This window comes from Hyla sarda, chromosome 11 (assembly GCF_029499605.1).
Source record: "Hyla sarda isolate aHylSar1 chromosome 11, aHylSar1.hap1, whole genome shotgun sequence".
NCBI lineage: Eukaryota > Metazoa > Chordata > Amphibia > Anura > Hylidae > Hyla > Hyla sarda.
In genome coordinates this window covers 73,241,634-73,263,892 of record NC_079199.1, presented here as the reverse complement: position 1 = coordinate 73,263,892, position 22,259 = coordinate 73,241,634, and the positions used below count along the sequence as shown (strand labels likewise).

The following is a 22,259-nucleotide window of genomic DNA, read 5'->3' as shown; positions in this document are numbered from 1 at the left end:
CCGCCTACTAGACCTCCTCCTGCCGCTCACAACCGGAAGTACCCGGTAGGACGGTCAGATAGTTAGCGCGCTGAGTACACGGGGTTTTCAGCCGGGCGGTCATCTCAGGGATTAAGCTTCACATATGGGTACCGATCTGCCCGCGTTTGTTTTCTTCCTTTCTTCTAACTTGAGTCACGTGGTTGCCTTTTATTCACAAGTCCGGTCTCTTTACCATAGTTCTCCCGTATTGTTTCCGGGCCCTGTCTAGTCTAGTACTGTCACATCCAGTCATGGCACAGGTTATATATTGTGGATATTAAAACTTTGTCCTTAATGACTCGCTGTCTCTTCACAGTGATAGAGAAGACATGCCGCTGCTTCACCACAAGCCTTTCACCCGGACCCCGCCGCCAGCCGACATGGAACCCGCTGAACGCCTCTTCTATTGCCGGGTGACCAACGAGGTCTTCAGGGACTATGAGTAAGATTCCTTCATTTGTGTCCTCAGAGTTGTAATCCAGTCTTTGTTATGGGGCTGTACGTCTCCTATTAGTATACTTCTGCCCTACACAAGACACACATTATGGCTGCATTACACGCACACACTTCTGTGCTTAACCCCTTGGGGACCAGTTCAATTTTGCTTATTTTATTTTATTTTTTTCTCCCTTTCTAAAAATCAACGATTTCAAGTGCGACTGTAATGAGGTTTGGGGCCTATAACCTAACCACAGTGTTTACAAAGCCCCCTATGGTGCCCTAACAGTGGACCCCCCCCCCCCTGACAGAGAGGTCAGCAGAGAGCACTGTGCTCATGATGTCAGCAGAGAGCTCTGTGTTTCATAAAGAAAATAATTTCCACTGTAGTATTTAGCAGCTAATAAGTACAGGAAGGATTAAGATGTTTTTAATAAAAGTAATTTACAAATCTGTAACTTTCTGGCTCCAGTTGATTTGAAATTCTTCAAACATCTCTGGGGTGTTAAGTCTCACTATACCCCTTGTTACGTTCCGTGAGGGGTGTAGTTTCCAAAATGGGCTCACATGTGGGTATTTTTTTTGTCAGAACCGCTGTAAAATCAGCCACCCCTGTGCAAATCACAAATTTAGGCTTCAAATGTACATAAGGCGCTCTCACTCCTGAGCCTTGTTGTGCGTCTGCAGAGTCCACATATGGGGTATTTCTGTACTCAGGAGAAATTGGGTTACTAATTTTGGGGGTATCTTTTTCCTTTTACCGCTTGTGAAAATAAAAAGTTTAGGGCAACACCAGCATGTTAGTGTATTTGCCTCCGTAGCCAAAATACCCTACCTTCACACTGGCGGGTTTACAGCAAGTTTCCTGCTGGGAGTTTGAGCTGTGGCGGAAAATTGCATAGGGGTGGACACGGGGTATTCTATGCCAGTGATTCCAGCTGTTACTAAACTCCCAGCATGCCTGGACAGTCAGTGGCTGTCCAGAAATGCTTGGAGTTGTTTTGGAGACACTGCTGTACAATACGTTTTTCATTTTTATTGGGGGTGGAGGGGGGGGGGGGGGGGGACAGTGTAAGAGGGTGTAGATGTAGTGTTGTACCCTTTTTATTCTGTGTTAGCGTAGCGTTTCTAGGGTACATTGACACTGGCAGTGGTATACGGTTAGTTTCCCAATAGGCGTTTGCACTGCGGCGGAAAATTTGCCGCAGCTCAAACTTGAAGGCTGGAAACTCACTGTACACCCGCCCGTGTGTATGTCCCCTGTACATTCACATGGGGAGCAAACCTCCAGCTGTTAAACTACAACTCCCAGTATGCACTCAGACCGTGCATGCTGGGAGTTGTACTTTTGCAACAGCTCGAGGCACACTTGTTGGAAAACCTTCAGTTAGGTTCTGTTACCTAACGCAGTATTTTCCAACCAGTGTGCCTCCAGCTGTTGCAAAACTACAACTTCCAGCATGTACTGAAAGCCGAAGGAGATGTAGTTATACAACAGCTGGAGTTATGCAACTACAACTCCCTGTGGATAGGGGATAAGTGTTTTTGGCCGCAGATGGCCTTTAACCCCTTGGGGACGGAGGGTTTTCCAGTTTTTGCACTTTTGTTTTTTCTTCCTTACCTTTTAAAAATCATAACCCTTTCAATTTTGCAGCTAAAAATCCATATGATGGCTTATTTTTTTGCGCCACCATGACATCAGTCATATACGGCGAAACCAGAAAACGAAAATCATTGTGCGACAAAATTTAAGAAAAAATAACATTTTGTAACTTTTGGGGTCTTCCGTTTCAACGCAGTACATTTTTCGGTAAAAATTACCTCTTTATTCTGTAGGTCCATACGATTAAAATTATACCCTACTTAACTAGGTTTGATTTTGTCTTACTTATGGAAAAAATCATAACTACATGCACGAAAATTTATACGTTTTAAGTAATCTTCTGACCCCTATTACTTTTTTAGTTTTCTGCGTATGGGGCGGTATGAGGGCTCATTTTTTGCGCTGTTATCTGGAGTTTGTTTATAGCGGTACCATTTTTGTATTAATCGGACTCTTTGATCACTCTTTTTATTCATTTTTTTCATGATCTAAAAAGTTAACAAAAATACACTATTTTGGACTTTGGAATTTGTGCGGATGCCATTGAACGTGTGGTTTCATTAACAATGTATTTTTATAGTTCAGACTTTAATGCACGTGGTGATACATGTTTTATTTTTATTATGGTTACACGCAGTCATGGCCGTAAATGTTGGCACCCCTGAAATTTTTCTAGAAAAAGAGTTTCTCACAGAAAAGGATTGCAGTAACACCTGTTTTTCTATACATGTGTGTGTGTGTGTGTGTGTATTGGAACTAAACAAAAAAAGAGAAATAAAAGCAAATTGGACATAATGTTACACCAAACTCCAAAAATGGGCTGGACAAAATTAATAGCACCTTTAATTTAATATTTGGCTGCTCACCCTTTGGAAAAAAACTGAAATCAGTGACTTCCTATAACCATCAATAAGCTTCTTACACCTCTCAGCCGGAATGTTGGACCACTCTTCCTTTGCAAACTGCTCCAAGTCTCTCTTATTGGAAGGGGCCTTTTCCCAGCAATTTTAAGATCCCTCCACAGGTGTTTAATGGGATTTAGATCTGGACTTATTACTGGCCACTTGATAACTCTCCAGCGCTTTGTTGCCATCTATTTCTGGGTGCATTTTGACATATGTTTGGGGTCACTGTCCTGCTGGAAGACCCAGATTCTCGGCGCGAACCCAGCTTTTAGACACTGGGCTGTACTGTGCAACCCAAAATCCGTTGGTAATCCTCAGACTTCATGATTACTTGCACACATTCAAAACACCCATTGCCAGAGGCAGCAAAACAACCCCAAAACATCATAGAACCTGCACTATATTTCACTGTAGGTACTGTGTTTGGCAAAATGTAGTCTTGCTTTTTTGTCTGTCAGCAGTGGGGTCCTCCTGGGTTTCCTGCCATAGTGTTTCATTTATTTCATTTAAATGTCGATGGATAGTTCGTGCTGACACTGATGCTCCCTGAGCCTGCAGGACAGCTTGAATATCTTTGGAACTTGGTTGGGGCTGCTTAACCACCATCCAGACTAAGGCTGCTTTCACACTATAAAATTCATCCGTTTTAAAGATCAGTCTGATGTTCCTTCATGAAAACCTTGCAAATCGGCTGTTAGAAAATCCCATTATAGTCTATGGGACTTTTACATTATCCGTTTTAATCCGCTATAGTCTGTTTTTAGTAACTGACGTTATTTTGTGATGGAAGATGGTAACGGGAGGAATAGTGCATGCACTATTTGTTCCGTCACAAAATAACGTCCGTTATTAATAACTGACTATAGCGGATTAAATGGATAATGTAAAAATCCCATAGACTATAATGGGATTTTCTAACGGCCGTTAAACGGCCGATTTGCAGGGTTTTCAAGAAGGAACATCAGATGGATCTTTAAAACGGATGAATTTTATAGTGTTAAAGCAGCCTAACCTGCACTGACACCTTTAATCAATTTTTCTCTTCCTTCCACACCCAGGGAGATTAGCTACAGTGCCATGGGTTGCAAACTTCTTGATAATGTTGGGCACTGTGGACAAAGGCAAATCTAGATCTCTGATGATTGTTGATATTTTTCCACAATTTGTGTTCTCAAGTGCTCAGACAGTTCTCTTTTCTGTTGTCCATGCTTAGTGTGGCAAACACACACAATGCAAAGACTAAGTGAACTTTGCTCCTTTTTTATCTGTTTTCAGGTGGGATTTTTATATTGCCCACACCTGCTACTTGCCCCAGGTGAGTTTAAAGGAGCACCACATGCTTGAAACAATGTTATTTTTCCAAAATTTTGAAAGGGTGCCAATAATTTTGTCCAGCCTATTTTTGGAGTTTGATGTGACATTATGTCCAATTAGCTTTTTTTTTCTCCCTTTTTTTTGTTTACTTCCAATACACACAAAGGGGAAAAAACATGTGTACAGCAAAACGTGTGTTACTGCAATACTTTTTTGTGAGAAATACTTTATTTTCTAGAAAATGATAAGGGCTGCCAACATTAACAGCCATGACTGTATTTTTTTTATTTTTATATGGAATCAGGGAAAAGGGGGGTGATTTATATTTTTAATAAGCACCGTATATTTACGACGCAGCTTTACTGGACCACTGCGTCTCAGGACACTGTGATCGGAACAGGATGACTGCTGATGTCCATCAGCGGCCATCCCGGCATATCGCCTAGGGGGTGGGTCTCCCCCCCCCCCCCCCCCCCATGTGACCCGGATAAAGTGTGAATGGGGCAGCCACATTCACCCATACCCAGTAGGAGTGAGGTGGCACGGGTGCCGCCTCAAGATCACGTGATTGATCGGTTGGAACAATCGACTAATCACGGACCTGCTGGGCGGTGATGGGGGCGGCGATCGGAGCAGACATCGGCGCCGGCGGGGGTTTCCTACCTTGCCCTGGTCCGGCATGGGTCCCCTCAGGATCGGTGGCGGCGACAGGAGCAGCAAGATCGGTCCCGGTGGCAGGATACAGCGGTGGCGGTCCTGGCGGCAGGATACCGCAGGAGGTGAGGTCTGTTAACCTCATACTGTTGCTTAGCAACAAATCGCAGCATGCAAGGCCAAAGGGCATGCTGGGAGTTGTAGTTTTGCAACAGCTGGAGGCACATTTTTTTTTCTATGAAACTCCCAGCATGCATAGACTACCAAAGGGCATGCTGGGAGTTGTAGCAGTGTGCATCCAGCTGTTGCAAAACTACAACTCCCAGCATGTATGGTCTGTCAGTGCATGCTGGGAGTTGTAGTTTTGCAACAGCTGGAGGTTTGCGCCCCCCCCCCCCCCGTGAAAGTACAGGGTATATTCACACGGGCGGGTTTACAGCAAGTTTTCTGCCGCAAGTTTGAGATACGGCAAATTTCCGCCACAGCTCAAACTCCCAGCTCAAACTCGCTGTAAACCCAACCGTGTGAATGTATCCTAAAAACACTACACTACACCTACACAAAATAAAAGGTGAAACACTACATATACATCTACCCCTACACAGTTCCCCCCCCCCCCCCCCCAAAAATAAATAAATAAATAAATAAATAAATAAACCCGTACAGGCATGCTGAGAGTTTTGCAACAGTTGGAGACACCTTGTTTGGTAAACACTGCCGTGGGGTATTTTTTTGGCGGATTCCAATCCCCAATTTGGGCCTCAAATGCGCATGGTGCTCTCTCACTTCGGAGCCCTATCAGTATGTTTGTGTAAAAATTTTTTTTTTTTTACACTAACATGCTTGTGTTGCCCCATACTTCTCATTTTCAGAAACGGTAAAAGGAAAAAAAGACCACAAAATTTGTAACGCAGCTTCTCCTGAATACGGAAATACCCCATATGTGGGCATAAAATGTTCTGCAGACTCAAAACAAGGCTCAGGAGTGAGAGTGCACTATGTACATTTGAAGCCTAAATTGGTGATTTGCACAGGGGTGGCTGATTTTACAGCGGTTCTGACATAAACGCAAAACAATAAATACCCAGATGTGACCCCATTTTGGAAACTACACCCCTCATGGAATGTAACAAGGGGTATAGTGAGCCTTAACACCCCACAGGTGTTTGACAAATTTTCGTTAAAGTTGGATGTGAAAATGAGAAGTCACTAAAATGCCGGTGTTAAATTTTTCATTTTCACAAGGGAGAATAGGACAAAAGCCCCCCCAAAATTTGTAGCCCCATTTCTTCTGAGTAAGAACATACCCCATATGTGGATGTAAAGTGTTCTGCGGGCGAACTACAATGCTCAGAAGAGAAGGAAACTGAAATTGAAGGCTATGTGTGTTTACAAAGCCCCCATAGTGCCAGAACAGTGCACCCCCCCCCACATGTGACCCCATTTTGGAAACTACACCCCTCACGTTATGTAATTAGGGGTACAGTGAGCATTTACACCCCACAGGTGACAGATTTTTGGAACAGTGGTCCATGAAAATGAATAATTTTATTTTTCATTTGCACTGCCCACTGTTCTAAAGATCTGCCAAACGCCAGTGGGGGTGTTAATGTTCACTACACCCCTTATTACATTCTTTAACCCCTTCCCGCTATTGGACGTATGCATACATCCAGGCGAATTACACGTTCGCGCAAATGGACGTATGCATACGTCCAAGCGATCTCCTGCTCTGCCGCGGGCAGCGCTGGAGATCGCGGGTGGGACTCAGCTGTCAATCACAGCCGGAGTCCCACCGCAGCTGCCGGGGCCGCGATCGAGCCGGTCATGGCAGCATTAACCCCATAGATGCCGTGATCAGTTCTGATCACGGCATCTACGGAGTTTGCAGGGGGAGCGCTCTCCCCCTGCCCATCAACGGCGGCGCCGCGATAAAATAAGGGGGATCGGGGGTGTCCAAGACACCCTCGATCCCCCTTGAAGAGATAGGAGTGAGGTGGCAGGGTTGCCACCCCTCCTATCCCTGCTATTGATCGGCGGAGCGGCCGACCAATAGCAGACTGGGGGCGGTGGGGGGTTAAAGTTCGGTTCCCCCCGCTATGCCCACCCATCGGTGTCCGGGCACAGCGGGGGGAACCGTGTAGTAGCGACGATAGCGGCGGTCACTTACCCGGCGGCGGCGGCTGTGATCACGGTGGAGGTGAGTATGACGCCGCATGTCCAGGAGTCTGTTGCCTAGCAACATCTGCAGGGCGACAGTTTAGAGAGTGGTCTCTAAACTGTCGCCCTCCAGATGTTGCAAAACTACAACTCCCACCATGCCTTGACAGCTGTTTGCTGTGTTGGCATGCTGAGATTTGTAGTTTTGCAACATCTGGAGGGCCACAGTTTAGAGACCACTGTCAGTGATCTCCAGCCTGAACCCCTCTAAATCTTGCAAAACTACAACTCCCAGCATTCAGCATGCTGTCTCGGCATGCTGGGAGTTGTACTTGCGTGCCTTCAGCTGTTGCATGACTACATCTCCCAGCATTCCCTTTGGCAATCAGTACATGCTGAGAGTTGTAGTTCTGCAACAGCTGGAGGCACACTGGTTGGGAAATACAGAGTTAGGTAATAGGTTCTATTACCTAACTCAGTATTTTCCAACCAGTGTGCCTCCAGCTGTTGCAAAACTACAACTCCCAGCATGCACGTTCTGTCAAAACACCTGTGGGGTATTAAGGTTCACTTTATCAATTGTTACGTTCCTCAAGGAGTCTAGTTTCCAAAATGGTATGCCATGTCGTTTTTTTTTTTTTTTGCTGTCCTGGCACCATAGGGGCTTCCTAAATGCGACATGCCCCCCGAGCAAAATTTGCTCTCAAAAAGCCAAATGTGACTCCTTCTCTTCTGAGCATTGTAGTTCGCCCGTAATGCACTTCAGGTCAACTTATGGGGTACCTCCATACTCAGAAGAGATGGGGTTACAAATTTTGGGGGGTATTTTCTGCTATTAACCCTTGCAAAAATGTGAAATTTGGGGGGAAACACACATTTTAGTGAAATTTTTTTTTTTTTTTTTTTTTTTTTTACATATGCAAAAGTCATGAAACACCTGTGGGGTATTAAGGCTCACTTAATTCCTTGTTACTTTCCTCAAGGGGTCTAGTTTCCAAAATGGTATGCCATGTTTTTTTTTTTTTTGCTGTTTTGGCACCATAGGGGCTTCCTAAATGCAACATGCCCCCAAAAAACCATTTCAGAAAAACGTACTCTCCAAAATCCCCTTGTCGCTCCTTCGCTTCTGAGCCCTCTACTGCGCCCGCCGAACAATTTACATAGACATATGAGGTATGTGCTTACTCGAGAGAAATTGGGCTACAAATTCAAGTATAAATTTTATCCTTTTACCCCTTGTAAAAATTCAAAAATTGGGTCTACAAGAACATGCAAGTGTAAAAAATGAAGATTTAGAATTTTCTCCTTCACTTTGCTGCTTTTCCTGTGAAACACCTAAAGGGTTAAAACACTTACTGAATGTGCAGTTTTTGTAATGGGGTCATTTATGGGGTATTTCTAATATGAAGACCCTTCAAATCCACTTCAAACCTGAACTGGTCCATGAAAAATAGCGAGTTTGAAAATTTTGTGAAAAATTGTAAAATTGCTGCTGAACTTTGAAGCCCTCTGGTGTCTTCCAGAAGTAAAAACTCGTCAATTTTATGATGCAAACATAAAGTAGACATATTGTATATGTGAACCAAAAAAAAAAAATGTATTCGTAATATCCATTTTCTTTACAAGCAGAAAGCTTCAAAGTTAGAAAAATGCAAAATTTTCAAATTTTTCATCAAATTTACGGATTTTTCACCAAGAAATGATGCAAGTATCGACAAAAATTTACCACTATGTTAAAGTAGAATATGTCACGAAAAAACAATCTCGGAATCAGAATGATAATATTGTATATGTGAATCCCCCAAAAAAATATTTGGAATATCCATTTTCCTTACAAACAGAGAGCTTCAAAGTTAGAAAAATGCAAAATTTTCATAAAATTTTGGGATTTTTCACCAAGAAAGGATGCAAGTTACCACAAAAATTTACCACTATGTTAAAGTAGAATATGTCACGAATAAACTATCTCGGAATCAGATTGATAAGTAAAAGCATTCCAGAGTTATTAATGTTTAAATTGACAGTGATCAGATGTGCAAAAAAGGGCTGCGTCCTAGAGGTGAAAATGGGCTGTGTCCTTAAGGGGTTAAGGGGTTTAGTTTCCAAAATGGGGTCACATGTGGGGGGGTCTACTGTTCTGGCACCACGAGGGGCTTTGTAAAAACGCACATGGCCCCCGACTTCTATTCCAACCAAATTCTCTCACCAAACGCTCAATGGCACTCCTTCTCTTCTGAGCATTGTAGTTCACCCGCAGAGCACTTTACATCCACATATGGGGTATTTCCATACTCTGGAGAAAAAGCCTTCCAAATTGTGTAACCCCATTTCTTCTATTACCCCTTGTGAAAATGTAAAATTTGGGGTAACATCAGCATTATAGTGAGAAAAATCACATTTTTAATTTTCCTGTCCAACTTTAGCGGAAAATTGTCAAACACCTGTGGGGTGTTAAAGCTCATTGTACCCCTTGTTACGTTCCTTGAGGGGTGCAGCTTCCAAAAGAGTGTGCCTTTTTACACTAATTACATTCCTCATATAGATTAATGTGGTTTCATAGAACCACATTGATCTGTGTGCTCTGTGCTCAATTGATAAAGCCTGGTCCTGCAAGGCTTTATGATTCACAGCGCAGCAGCTGGCGTCTCTCCCTGTTCCAGTATGTTTGGTCTGCCAACGTGCAAGACTCTTTGGTCCGAGATGTCGTTTCCGACGGCTATCGGATCGAGTTTGCTTCCTTCCCAAGGGATCCGTTTTAAAAAAATTTTTTTTTAAAGATTCTCTCCACCTTCCTCGCTCTCCTTCTTTTTGGCGTTGGCCTTTTGGGTCGTGCTTTGGACCCTTCTCGCTTGGGGTTCTATTCCAACCTGTTCGTGGTCTCCAAGAAAGGGTGCTCCGTCCGGCCGATCCCTGATCTGAAGCTCCTCAATCGTCATCTACTCCTGCGTCCTTTCCGTATGGAGTCTCTCCGTTCTGTAGTGGCATCCATGGATCAAGGGGAGTTTCTCTCCTTGGTGGATATGCGAGACGTTGACCTTCACATCAACCTTTTTCCGGCACATCCGCTTCGCAGTTCGAGGGCCATTTTCAGTTTGTGGCCCTTCCAAATTTCTCTTCTCTCCCAGTGGGACAAGTCTACGCTATTCCAGGGCCGTTGGTCCTCCCAGGAAGCTGCTGTCATCCCAATCAACATCCTGGAACTTTAGGCAATTTTATCTTTAGGCAATTTTTATCTCCTTCATTGGGAGCGCCTTCTCCAGGACTGTCCTGTTCATGTCTAGGCGGACAACTCCACGGCTGTGGTATCTGTGAATTGTCAGGGCGGCACTCGCAGTCCTGCAGGGATGGCTGAGGTATCCAGGATCCTTCTCTCGGCGGTACTTGGATTTCCCTCCATCTCAGTGATTCACATTCCAGGAGTGGAAAATTGGGAGGCGGACTGATACGCACTCCCGTTGCGCAGATCGGGTTAATTAGCTAAAGTGTCCGGCGGCAGACCACTCCAGCTTGATACCCTTGGACCCAATTTGATTTATCCGATCAGCGATTGGTTGGGCGGGTGCACAGCGGGATTGGGAGGTTGGCGGCGGGGGTCCGGCGGCAGGCGTCCGGAGGTCTGGCGGCGACGATGATGAGGCAGGCGAGTGCTTTACCCCATACAATTTGTAAAACTGCAACTCCCATCATGCCCGGACAGTCTGGGCGTGCTGGGAGTTGTAGTTTTGCAACATCTGGAGGACCACAGTTTGGAGACCACTGGTCTGCTTCCAGCCCCTAGCTTTTTATGGGTGCAGGGTGTTACATTTTTATTGTTTTTGCGGTCAGTGCTACCAGCGACTAGTCTGTGCTGTGCGACCGTACTGTACCCCATGTGCAGACTGTGCTGATAATGTGTAATAATGTGAATTATTACTGATCAATATATTTTTGTGGGGTACAGGAATTTTTATTTTTATTTTTTTTAAATAATTTTTTGGGGGAGTTAGCAGTCCGGCCACACAGCGCAGAACAGTCACTGACAGCACGGACAGCATACGCTCCCCAAAAAGTTGAAAAAAAAACTGCACCGCAAAAAAAAGTGTAAGTATATTATACAGTAAACGTAAAAATCACGACACACTTAAATAAAGTGAAAACACTACATTTACACACTTACAACCCCCCCCCCCCCCCCATAAAAATATAAATACCCCAAAGCCTTTTCGATGGAGGATGAGCCCCCAGAAGGTGGCACTACAGGGCAATAACTGTAGCAGAGGTCCCCCATACTAGTGACCCTGTCTCCTAAACAGTTCTCCCTGTCCTCCCAGTTCTCCGGGCGGGGTCACCTAATGAGCCACTGATCTCCTCTAGATTTGTTGGCTGCCCAGAAATCCAAATTGACCCCCACAGGCCTCACTGAAATGCACTTTAGGTTTTATTTTGTGAGGACTTTGTCAATTTGATGGCGGATCAAACAATCCTTTGTGGCCCAGCACCTCGATGCTTTCTTGTGCACGCAGCAGAATTTCCAGATGCAGGAGAAATACCAATTCCGGAGTCCGCAGTAAGCATAGGCATGTCGATTCTTTCTGTGGAATCCACTCAGGAGTGCATTGCCATCGGTGAGACACAGTGCGCTCATATCTCTGGCATGTTCTGCCAGTGCTCCGCTGTCAGTGGAATGTCCACATTGAGATTTTCTGTGCGGACATTCCACCATCCGCCCTTATGCATATCACTAATTTAGGCCTTAAATGTGCATGGTGCTCACTCCGTAGCCTCGTTTATTTCAAGGCAACAGTTTAGGGGCCACATATGGGGTATTTCCGTACTCGGGAAAAATTGTGTTATAAATTATAAATTTTTTTTTTTTCCCCTTTTACCACTTCTGAAAATGAAAAAATTGGGGGTACGCCAGCATGTTCATTCAAAAAAAAAAAAAAAAAAAAAATTTATATATATATATATAATATATTTTTTTTTTTTTTTTTTTGACTATCATGCTGGGTTTTTCCTTAAATTTTCATCTTCACAAGAGGTAAAAGGAGAAAAAGACCCCCAAAATAAGTAACACTATTTTTCCAGAGTACGGAAATAACCCATATGTGGGTGTAAATGGCTCTGAGGGTGGACAACATGGCTCAGGAATGAGAGCACCACTGGGTCCACTGTTATGGCACCACGGGAGGCTTTGTAAATGCACATGACCCCTGACTTCCTTTCCAAACAAATTTTTCTTTCCAAAAGCTCAATGGCGCTCCTCCTCTTCTGAGCATTGTTGTGTGCCAGAAGAGCACTTAACTTTTTTTTTTTTTCATTTACACATCCAACTTTAACAAAAAGTCGTCAAACACCTGTGGGGTGTTAAGGCTCACTGCACCCCTTGTTACGTTCCTTGAGGGGTGTAGTTTACAAAATCCAAATTTACAAACTCAATCTCCAAAATCCCACTGTCGCTCCTTCCCTTCTGAGCCCTCTACTGTGCCCGCCGAGCACTTCACATACACATATGAGGTATTGGGTTACACATTTTAGGAAGATTTCTCTCCTTTTACCCCTTGTAAAAATTCAAAAATTGGGTCTACAAGAACATGCCAGTGTAAAAAAATGAAGATTTTGAATTTTCTCTTTCAATTTGCTGCTATACCTGTGAAACACCTAAAGGGTTAACAAACCTTTTGAATGTAACTTTGAATACTTTGATGGGTGCAGTTTTTATAATGGGGTCATATATGGGGTATTTCTAATATGAAGGCCCTTCAAATCCACTTCAAAACTGAACTGGTCCCTGAAAAATGTTTCATTTTAGAAAATTTTGTGAAAAATTGGAAAATTGCTGCTGCACTTTGAAGCCCTCTAATGGTTTCCAAAAGTAAAAACATGTCAACTTTATGATGAAAATATGTGAATCAATATATAATTTATTTGGAATATCCATTTTCCTGATAAGCAGAGAGCTTCAAAGCACAAAAAAAAAAAATTCACATTTTTCATCAGATTTTGAAATTTTTCTCCAAGAAATGATCCAAGTATTGACAATTTTACCACTAACATAAAGTAGAATATGTCACAAAAAACAATCTCTGAATCAGAATGAAAGGTAAAAGCATACCAGAGTTCTTAATGCTTAAAGGGGTTATCCACCATAAGGTGATTTTAGTACGTACCTGGCAGACAGTAATGGACATGCTTAGGAAGGATATGCGCTTGTCTTGGGGCTTAATGGCTTAGCCATGAGATTACCATAATACTGTGGCTAGCTTTTTGTGAACTGGTATTTCCTGTTCTTCTTCTTTTTTTTTTTTTTTTTTTTTTCTACTACAAATCCCACAATTCGATTTTCATCCTTCCCACACATCAGCCACCCCACCCATTGAAACATAAATGAGCTACAAACCTGTGCAGATTGCTCTCTCCACCTATTGAAGCAGACAGGCTCCCTGTCATCAGCGGACTAGTGAGTCAGGTCTCGGCCGCATTGCAAGCTGGGAAAAATCCGAGAAGTAATTTTGTATGCTGGTAAAAATAAATAGTGGGGTGAAAATCACAGAAGAATTGTGAGAAAACCGTCACACACAGGTACAAACACTATATTATGAACTACACTAACTTTACAGCTCCTGTAGCATAGTCAAATAAAAAAGTGTCCCGGAATACCCCTTTAAAGTGAGTGGTCAGACATGCAAACAATGCCTGGGTCCTATACTGAAAATTGGCTGGGTCCTTAAGGGGTTAAAGTAGAATATGTCACAAAAAACAATCTCTGAATCAAATTCATACGTAAAAGCATCCCAGAGTTATTAATGCATAAAGTGAAGGTGGTCAGATTTGCAAAAAAAATGGCTTTGTGATTAAGGTCAAAATGGGCTGCTTCCTTAGGGGGTTAAGGGGAGAAAAACTTAGTACTTTATTTTATCCAGGGGATAGAAAAACAGCTAATTTCTCAGGTTGTATGTGGTATTACAACTTGTCTCCATTCACTTCAGCGGAACTGAGCAGCACACAACCAAAAATCCTGTGTGAACATAACCTAAGGCCTTGTTCTCATGGTATGTTCACACAGGATTTTTGGTTGTGTGCTGCTCAGTTCCGCTGAAGTGAATGGAGACAAGTTGTAATACCACATACAACCTGAGAAATTAGCTGTTTTTCTATCCCTGGATAACTTCTAAGTTTTTCTCCCCTTAACCCCCGAAGGAAGCAGCCCATTTTGACCTTAATCACAAAGCCATTTTTTGCAAATCTGACCACCTTCACTTTATGCATTAATAACTTTGGGATGCTTTTACGTATGAATTTGATTCAGATGGATCTCTACAGTCTACAGTGTGCCTTTATCTTTGCCTGCTCATAGCAGCAATCTGCCTCTATCGCACACATCGGGGCCGCTCTCTGCCTAACTTGGAGAAGGGGGCGTCGACTCACACATCGCAGCGTGTCTGCTCGTAGTGGCGGATTGCCACTATGCGGAGACACAATGAAGGGCTCCATTGTCGGCAGTTCCACAGTGTAAGTTAAGCTGTGGATCCATCCACGTGAATGCGACCTTATGGTGTATTCACACGTACAGTATTCTGTGTAGGATTATGCTTCAGATTCCAATGTAAACTTAATCACTAATTATAGCTTCAAATCCTGCGCATCAATTCCTGCACCATCTAATTTAAGCAGAATACTGTACGTGTGAATGGACTCTAAATAAAAGAATAAAAGGGATCCAAGCACTAGATTTTACCATATATAATTCTTGGCAACGCGTTTATATATGGTAAAATCTTTATCCACCCACAATCCGCTTTATCCTCCTAGTCCTGTTAGCTCTGCTCCATCTGCTTAGGGAGCAGAACAATGTTGCAGGCGTCACTCTGGCTGGTGTGATGAGACTAGGTAAGTATAGCTCCCCGCCCTGGAGAATACTTATGGGGCAGCAGAGATAACTTACACACTTAATATCCTTACCACTCCTGGGGGCAAAAACTTCCCCCGGGATTGATTGAGGATAAAGATTTTACCATATAGAATACATTGAAAACCGAAAAATATTACCTTACTGGAACGTAAGTTACTGTGCACTAGAAACTGATAGCGCCGATATTACAATAAATAGTGCACAAGACAACAATGGTGAAAACTTAAAATGCACAAACTATTAGAAAAATACATAAAATCACAGAAGTGATTCAAATAGACAAAAGCAGGAGAAAAGGCACCAGAATACCACAAATGAATCGGTAAAGGTACTGGAGATATTGGGCTCTGGTGGGTAAGATCTGGCACCCTGAATAATGTATGGTTTATTTATTGCTTGTTGCATTCTGATATTGGCAAATTACTTGTCCTGTTACTTACTCTCTCTAGTCCATGTGCTGCTGATGTATGTTTTATTCAACCAATATCTCCAATACCTTTACCCACCCATTTGTCGGATTCTGGTGCCTTTTCTCCTGTTTTTGTCTATTTGAATCTCTTCTGTGATTTTATGTATTTTTCTAACAAAGTTTGTGCATTTTCAGTTTTCTCCATTGTTGTCTTGTGTACTACTTATTGTTATTGGCACAATCATATAGAACACATTGCCAAGTGTTTAAATATGGTAAGATCTAGTGCTTTGTTCCCTTTTTAAATGGTCGCTAAAGACACCCACTTTAATTCTAGACTGGCGTTTTTGAATGAAGATTTAGGGTAACTTCTGTAGTAATTCCCAATTTATAATTTTTCTTTTATACAGCATGTTTTTCGAACGCACTATCCTTTGTAACAGTCTTGTCTGGAGCTGCTCCTTCACTGGGAAATCTGGGCTTACTTACCAAGAGGCTCTTGAATCTGAAAAAAAAGTGAAAAAAAGCTTGCTGAATTTCCCAGAGTCGGTAATCGTACCTGTTTTATACCTCGCCACTCTCTCAAGTCATCAGAAGGTGTCAGATCTTTGTGAAGATATGTATGACTATGTGAAAGACCGATTCTTTATTGGTGAAACTGTGACTGTAACAAGGAACAGTGGTGCAAGGTAATGTGGTGCTGATATCGTCTGATCTAAATCTCCTACTGTGTATTTATTATTTTTTTTTTTTTAATAAACAAAGCTACACCATTTATCTTATGCTTTATTTACATCTGCATTGCTCATTCTGCTAGTAGACTTGAATATTTTGTTAAAATGGAGTAGCATACAGCATTGTTTTATCTATTAAAATGCTAGACACCATAATAAAACAGAATCAATGGGAGCTGTCGCTGGTGTCGGGAATTTAAGGAATCTGACCCTGCTGTCAATCTGCTATATCTTAGCCATTACTACATCTTTTCTATTTTAGGGTGACTATCTGTACTTTTTCACTGAATAGTCAGATAGTCAGGAACTTTATTGCTAGATATGGGGTGTGGTTATCCAGCTCCCAATCAGCTTCCTAAGCTTAGCACTCACACCCAATTTAACCTCTTAAGGACTCGGGGTTTTTCCATTTTTGCACTTTTGTTTTTCCTCCTTACCTTTTAAAAATCGTAACCCTTTAAATTTTGCTACTAAAATGCCATATTATGGCTTATGTTTTCTGCCAGCAATTCTTCTTTGCAGTGACATTTTACCCAAAAATCCACAGCGAAACGGAAAACAAATTTATTGAGACAAAGATGAAGAAAGATACACCATTTTGTAACTTTTGGGGGCTTCCGTTTCTATGCAGTACTTTTCTTGTAGGTCCGTACGTCTGTAAAATAATACCCTGCTTATATAGGTTTGATTTTGTCTTCTGGAAAAAAATCCTAACTACATGCACGAAAATGAACACATTTAAAATGATCATCTTTTGACCCCTATAACTCTTATTTTTCCACCTATGGGGCTCATTTTTTGCGCTGTGATCTAAAGCTTTTAGCTGTAACATTTTTTGCATTGATCGTACTTTTGTATCGCTTTTTATGAAAAAAATTTAGGGTATAAAAAGTGACCAAAATATGCTATTTTGGAATTTACCGTATAAGCCGAGGCCCCTAATTTCAACCCAAAATCCCAGGAAAAGTTATTGACTCGAGTATAAGCCTAGGGTGGGAAATACATCATTTCCCCCCCCCTGTCATCATCCAGACCCTCATCATCATCACCTGTCATCATCTCCTTGTTATCATCCCCACCCCCCTTCATCATCCCCTTGTCATCATCCCCACCCCCCTTCATCATCCCACACCCCCCTTCATCATCCCCTTATCACCCCCCCCCCCCCCCTTCATCATCCCACACCCGAGGTTTCAAAACTATAACTCCCAGCAAGCCCGGGCAGCCATCGGCTGTCCGGGCTTGCTAGGAGTTGTAGTTTTGAAACCTCTGGAGGTCCGCAGGTTGAAGACCACTGCGGCCTTCGACATCATCCAGCCCCCTCTCACCCCCTTTAGTTCTGTACAGTACTCGCCTCCGCTCGGCGCTGGTCCGGTGCTGCAGGACTGTCCGGTGAGGAGGTCGTCCGGTGGGATAGTGGTTCCGGGCTGCTATCTTCACCGGGGGCGCCTCTTCTCTGCGCTTCGGGCCCAGAATAGAGGCGTTGCCTGGACGATGACGCACGTTGGTAATGAACGTACCTCTGCGTCGTCGTCAAGGCAACATGACTATTCTGGGGCCGGGCCCGAAGTGCTTAGAAGGGGCCTCCCCGGTGAAGATAGCAGCCCGGAACCACTATCCCACCGGACGATCTCCTCACCGGACAGTCCTGCAGCACCGGACCAGCGCCGAGCGGAGGCGAGTACTGTACAGAACTAAAGGGGGTGAGAGGGGGCTGGATGATGTCGAAGGCCGCAGTGGTCTTCAACCTGCGGACCTCCAGAGGTTTCAAAACTACAACTCCCAGCAAGCCCGGACAGCCGATGGCTGCCCGGGCTTGCTGGAAGTTGTAGTTTTGAAACCTCTGGAGGTCCGCAGGTTGAAGACCACTGTGGGTGGGGAGTTCACTCGAGTATAAGCCGAGGGGGGTGTTTTCAGCACGAAAAATCGTGCTGAAAAACTCGGCTTATACTCGAGTATATGTGTGTGTGTGTATGTGTGTGTGTGTATATGTGTGTGTGTGTGTATATGTGTGTGTGTATATGTGTGTGTGTGTATATGTGTGTGTATATGTGTGTATAAATATATATATATATATATATATATATATATATATATAATATATAATATATAATATATAATATAATTATTTTTTTTTTTTATGCCATTGACACTGTGGTTTAACTATATTTTCATAGTTCAGACATTTTCACATGCGGCGATACCACATGTTTATAACATTTTTATTTACAGTTTTTATTTAAAAAAAAAATTGTGGGGGGGGGGGAAGAGGATGGTGATTCTTAATTTTATTTGGGAAGGAGTTAAATGATCTTAAACTTTTTTTTACTTATTTTTTTTATTTATTTTTATTTTTTTTGCAATGTTATAGCCCCCTCTAGGGGCTATGACACTGCACACACAGATCTTCTACACAGATCATTGCCACGCATTGACATGGCAATGATCAGTGTTATCCGTGATCGATTGCTCAAGCATAGATTTCAGAGTATTTTTGGGACTTTAGACAGCGATCAACTTTAAACGCAGCGCCTAAAGGATTAATAGCGTGCACGGCACAACGATTTCATTAGCTTTCATTAGCCGTCGGGACTGACCCGCTATGACGCTAGACCAGGTGCAGGCCGCACATGTATGCCCTGCGTCCTTAAAGGGGTACTCCAATGGAAAACTTTATATATTTTTTTTTAAATCAAGAAAGTTAAAGATTTGTAAATTACTTCTATTAAAAAATCTTAATCCTTCCAGTACTGCAGAGGAAATTATTTTCTTTTTGGAACACAGTGCTCTCTGCTGCTTTGTCTATTTTAGGAACTGTCCAGAGAAGCATGTTTTCTATGGGGATTTTCTCCTACTCTGGACAGTTATTAAAATGAACAGAGATGTCAGCAGAGATTACTGTGGTCATGATGTCAGCAGACAGCTCTGTGTTCCAAATAGAAAACCATTTCCTCTGTAATATTCAGCAGCTAATAAGTACTGGAAGGATTAAGATTTTTTTTTTTTTTTATAGAAGCAATTTACAAATCTGTTTACTTTCTGGAGCCAGTTGATTTCCATTGGAGTACCCCTTTTAAGAGGTTAAGCGATCATCCTGATCACTTTTTGTGGGGTGAAATAAAAAGAAAAACCCTGTTTTGTAACCGAGGGGCTCCCGTTTCTACGCAGTGCAGTATTTGATATATAAGTACATGACACCTTATCTTTATTCTGTAGGTTTCATACAGTTTAAAAGGATACCTAATTTATGTAGGTTTTATTTTAACCCCTTAAGGACCAACACAAATAAACCTGTATGCCCCTTAAAGACCAGGCCTGTTTTTCAAATCAGGGATGTCTATCTTTATTAGAGAATAACTCTGGTAACGTTTTGCCAATCACGATAATTCTGACATTGTTTTTTTGTCACAAGTTGTCCTTCATGTACATAGTAAAAGTAAGCCGATATCATTTGTATTTTTTTTTTTTTTTTTTTTACAATACAAAAAATCATGAATTTTTAAAAAAATTTTAGATTTTTTGCTATTTTAACACTAATAGGTTGCATATAATTTATACATACTGACCAAATAGTTTATGAAACTTATACTTTCAGATGTCTACTTTATTTTGACAGCATTTTTTTGTTTTTAATTAACATTTTAAATTAATTAGCAGCCTAACAACTTAACTAGAAAAGTAAATTTTTTTTTTGTGTGCTATGCAAGGTTTGCAGAAATTAAAAGGTAGTAGAACATAGGAACAACCCCCCCCCCCCCCCAATGACCCCATTTTAAAAACTAGACCCCTCAAGGTATTCGCTAGGGGGTACAGTGAGTATTTTAACACCATCGTTTTTGGGCAGGAATTATTACAATGTCAGTGTTAAAAATTCGACATTTGCCTTTTTTTTCACAAATGCATAATTTGTGGGGCATATTTTTTGTACATCACTTCTGATATTGCAAGAAATGCACCCTATATTTTGTTAAGCTGCTCGGCCCGTGTTGGGAAATACCCCCGTTTAGGCCATATTTGGTTCCTTGGCTGCGTGGTAGGACCCCAAAGGAGAGGAGACCGCTTTGGCTTTCAGGGCATCATTATATGAATAGTCCCCATTCATACTGCGTTTCTGCAGTATGTGTCCGTTGTCATGTCAAAAAAGGGATGCCAATGTATACTGTAGCAGTCAGAAATGAATGGAGCTGCTACAGTATACGTCAGCATCACTCTTTTTGACATGATGCTGACGGATACTTCTAACACTGCGGAAACGCAGTATGAATGGGACGCAGTGTAGGGTCACACAGAGTGCATCCGCCGCACATTTCACACCACGGATGCCCCCGGCAGTCACAAGGGCAAGATCACTGCTGTGGCTGGGTAGCTCAGGGTGTCCACTCATGACTGCCGGCGGGAAATCCACCACTATTGGTGGACACACAAAGCTACCCAGCCGCAGCAGGGAGCTCATTATTGTGACTGTTGGCGGGCATCTGCAGCACGGAATATTCTGCGGATGTGCGCCGTGTGATCCTACACATTATACATTTTTATTTTTTACTATATATAATAAATGTGTTTGTTTTTTTGGCACGTCCTCACAGGCAATTACCGGGGCAGACCTGGGGGTCCTTGTAAAGACCCCCGGCTGCCCAGGTAAGCAGCAGCACCCCGCGATCATTGTGGGGTGCTACAGGAGAGAGACAGAGGGAGCCCCCACCCTCTGTTAAAACTCCTTACAGCTCGCGGTCGCTTTGGTCCCAGCAGTTTAACCCTTACAGCGCGGGCGGAAGTTGTCTTCGGTCCCGGCAATGCGGCAGGGTCCCGGCTGTGCGGTAGGGTCCCGCCCGCAGGGGATCACACAAAGCACCCTGCGATCGCGCTGCAGGGGTGACAGAAGGAGCTCCCTCCCTCTGTCATAACACTTAAAGCCCCCGGTCACTTCCGACCGCGGCTGTAAGGGTTAAATTGCCGGGACTGAAGTTTACTTTAGTCCCTGCAGTGCGGCAGGGTCCCGGCTGTGTGTTACAGCAGAGTCCCCGCTGCGATCTCGTGGGTGCACTGGGCAGCACCCATGAGAACCATGGACGAGTATACACATCCTGGTGCGGGAACGTGCATCCGCCCTGGACATGTATACACGTCTATGGTCGTTAAGGGGTTAATACTTAAAAAAAATAAACTACATGCACAAAAATGTGTATGTTTAAAATTGGCATCTTATGTCCCCATAACTTTTTTTTTTTTTTTCTCCGTGTACGGCGTGGTATGAGAGCTAATTTTTTGCGCCATCCTCTGTGTAGCTTTTTTATTTTATTTTTGGGGATTTTTTGATCGCTTTTTATTAATAATTTTATGGCATATGAAGTGACCAAAAAGGCACAATTTTAGACTTTGGATTATTTTTACGTGTACGCCATCGACCGTGTGGTTTAGCTAACCTAATATTTTAATAGTTCGGACATTTACGCACGCGGCGGTACCACATGATTATGTTTATTCTTACATTTTTTTTTTTTTTCTTTGAGCCTCCATAGGGGGCTAAAATTTGCAATCTTCTGATTGCAGTTTCTGATCAGTGCTCTGCCATTGTAAAGCACTGATCAGGCATGAAACAGTAGATCGCCGATCGGACAAATTAGAGGCAGTTGAGGACCCTCCTGTCGTCTGGTAAGCTGATTCTGACATCGCGATTTTGTGGCGATAGTCCTGATCAGCTCCGCTGAGATGCCGGGATTTTTTAACTTTTTGTTTTAGACGCCGCAATCAACATTGATCACGGCATCTAAAGTGTTAACGCCGGGCATCGGCCTGATTGGCCATGCCTGGCATTAGCCGTGGGTCCTGGCTGCCTGTAGCAACCGGGACCCACCGGGTTTAACCCGTTCTCTGCTGGTAACTGTGTAAACGGGACCAAGGCATACAGGTACACCCCGAGCCCTTAAGGATCAGGGATGCAGGGCGTATGCATACGCCCTGTGTCCCAAAGAGTTCAAACTAACTTAGAAGATATTCTCTAACTAGTCTTAATACCCCTCCAGCCCATAAAAAAAAAAAAAATATATATATTTTTCTTTGGTGGAAGGTCGTCTCTTACTCTTCCGAGATGCCTGGACCACGCATGTTCAGGACTCCTGGGTCAGAGACG

At 43.0% G+C, this 22,259-nt stretch overlaps 1 protein-coding gene across 2 annotated transcripts in view; it reads left to right on the top strand.

Moving 5' to 3' along the window:
* BAZ1A (bromodomain adjacent to zinc finger domain 1A) overlaps positions 1-22,259 on the top strand; it is a 353,746-nt gene that overhangs the window by 255 nt on the left and 331,232 nt on the right. The window contains exons 1-3 of one of the 2 annotated variants that reach the window (XM_056545400.1): positions 112-128; positions 338-463; positions 15,806-16,084. In XM_056545400.1, coding sequence (XP_056401375.1) covers positions 351-463; positions 15,806-16,084 — 392 coding nt within the window. In that variant the 5' untranslated portion in view covers positions 112-128; positions 338-350. Of the gene's footprint in view, positions 1-111; positions 129-337; positions 464-15,805; positions 16,085-22,259 lie in introns of those variants that run through there. The other variant, XM_056545399.1, reaches the window with a different exon arrangement.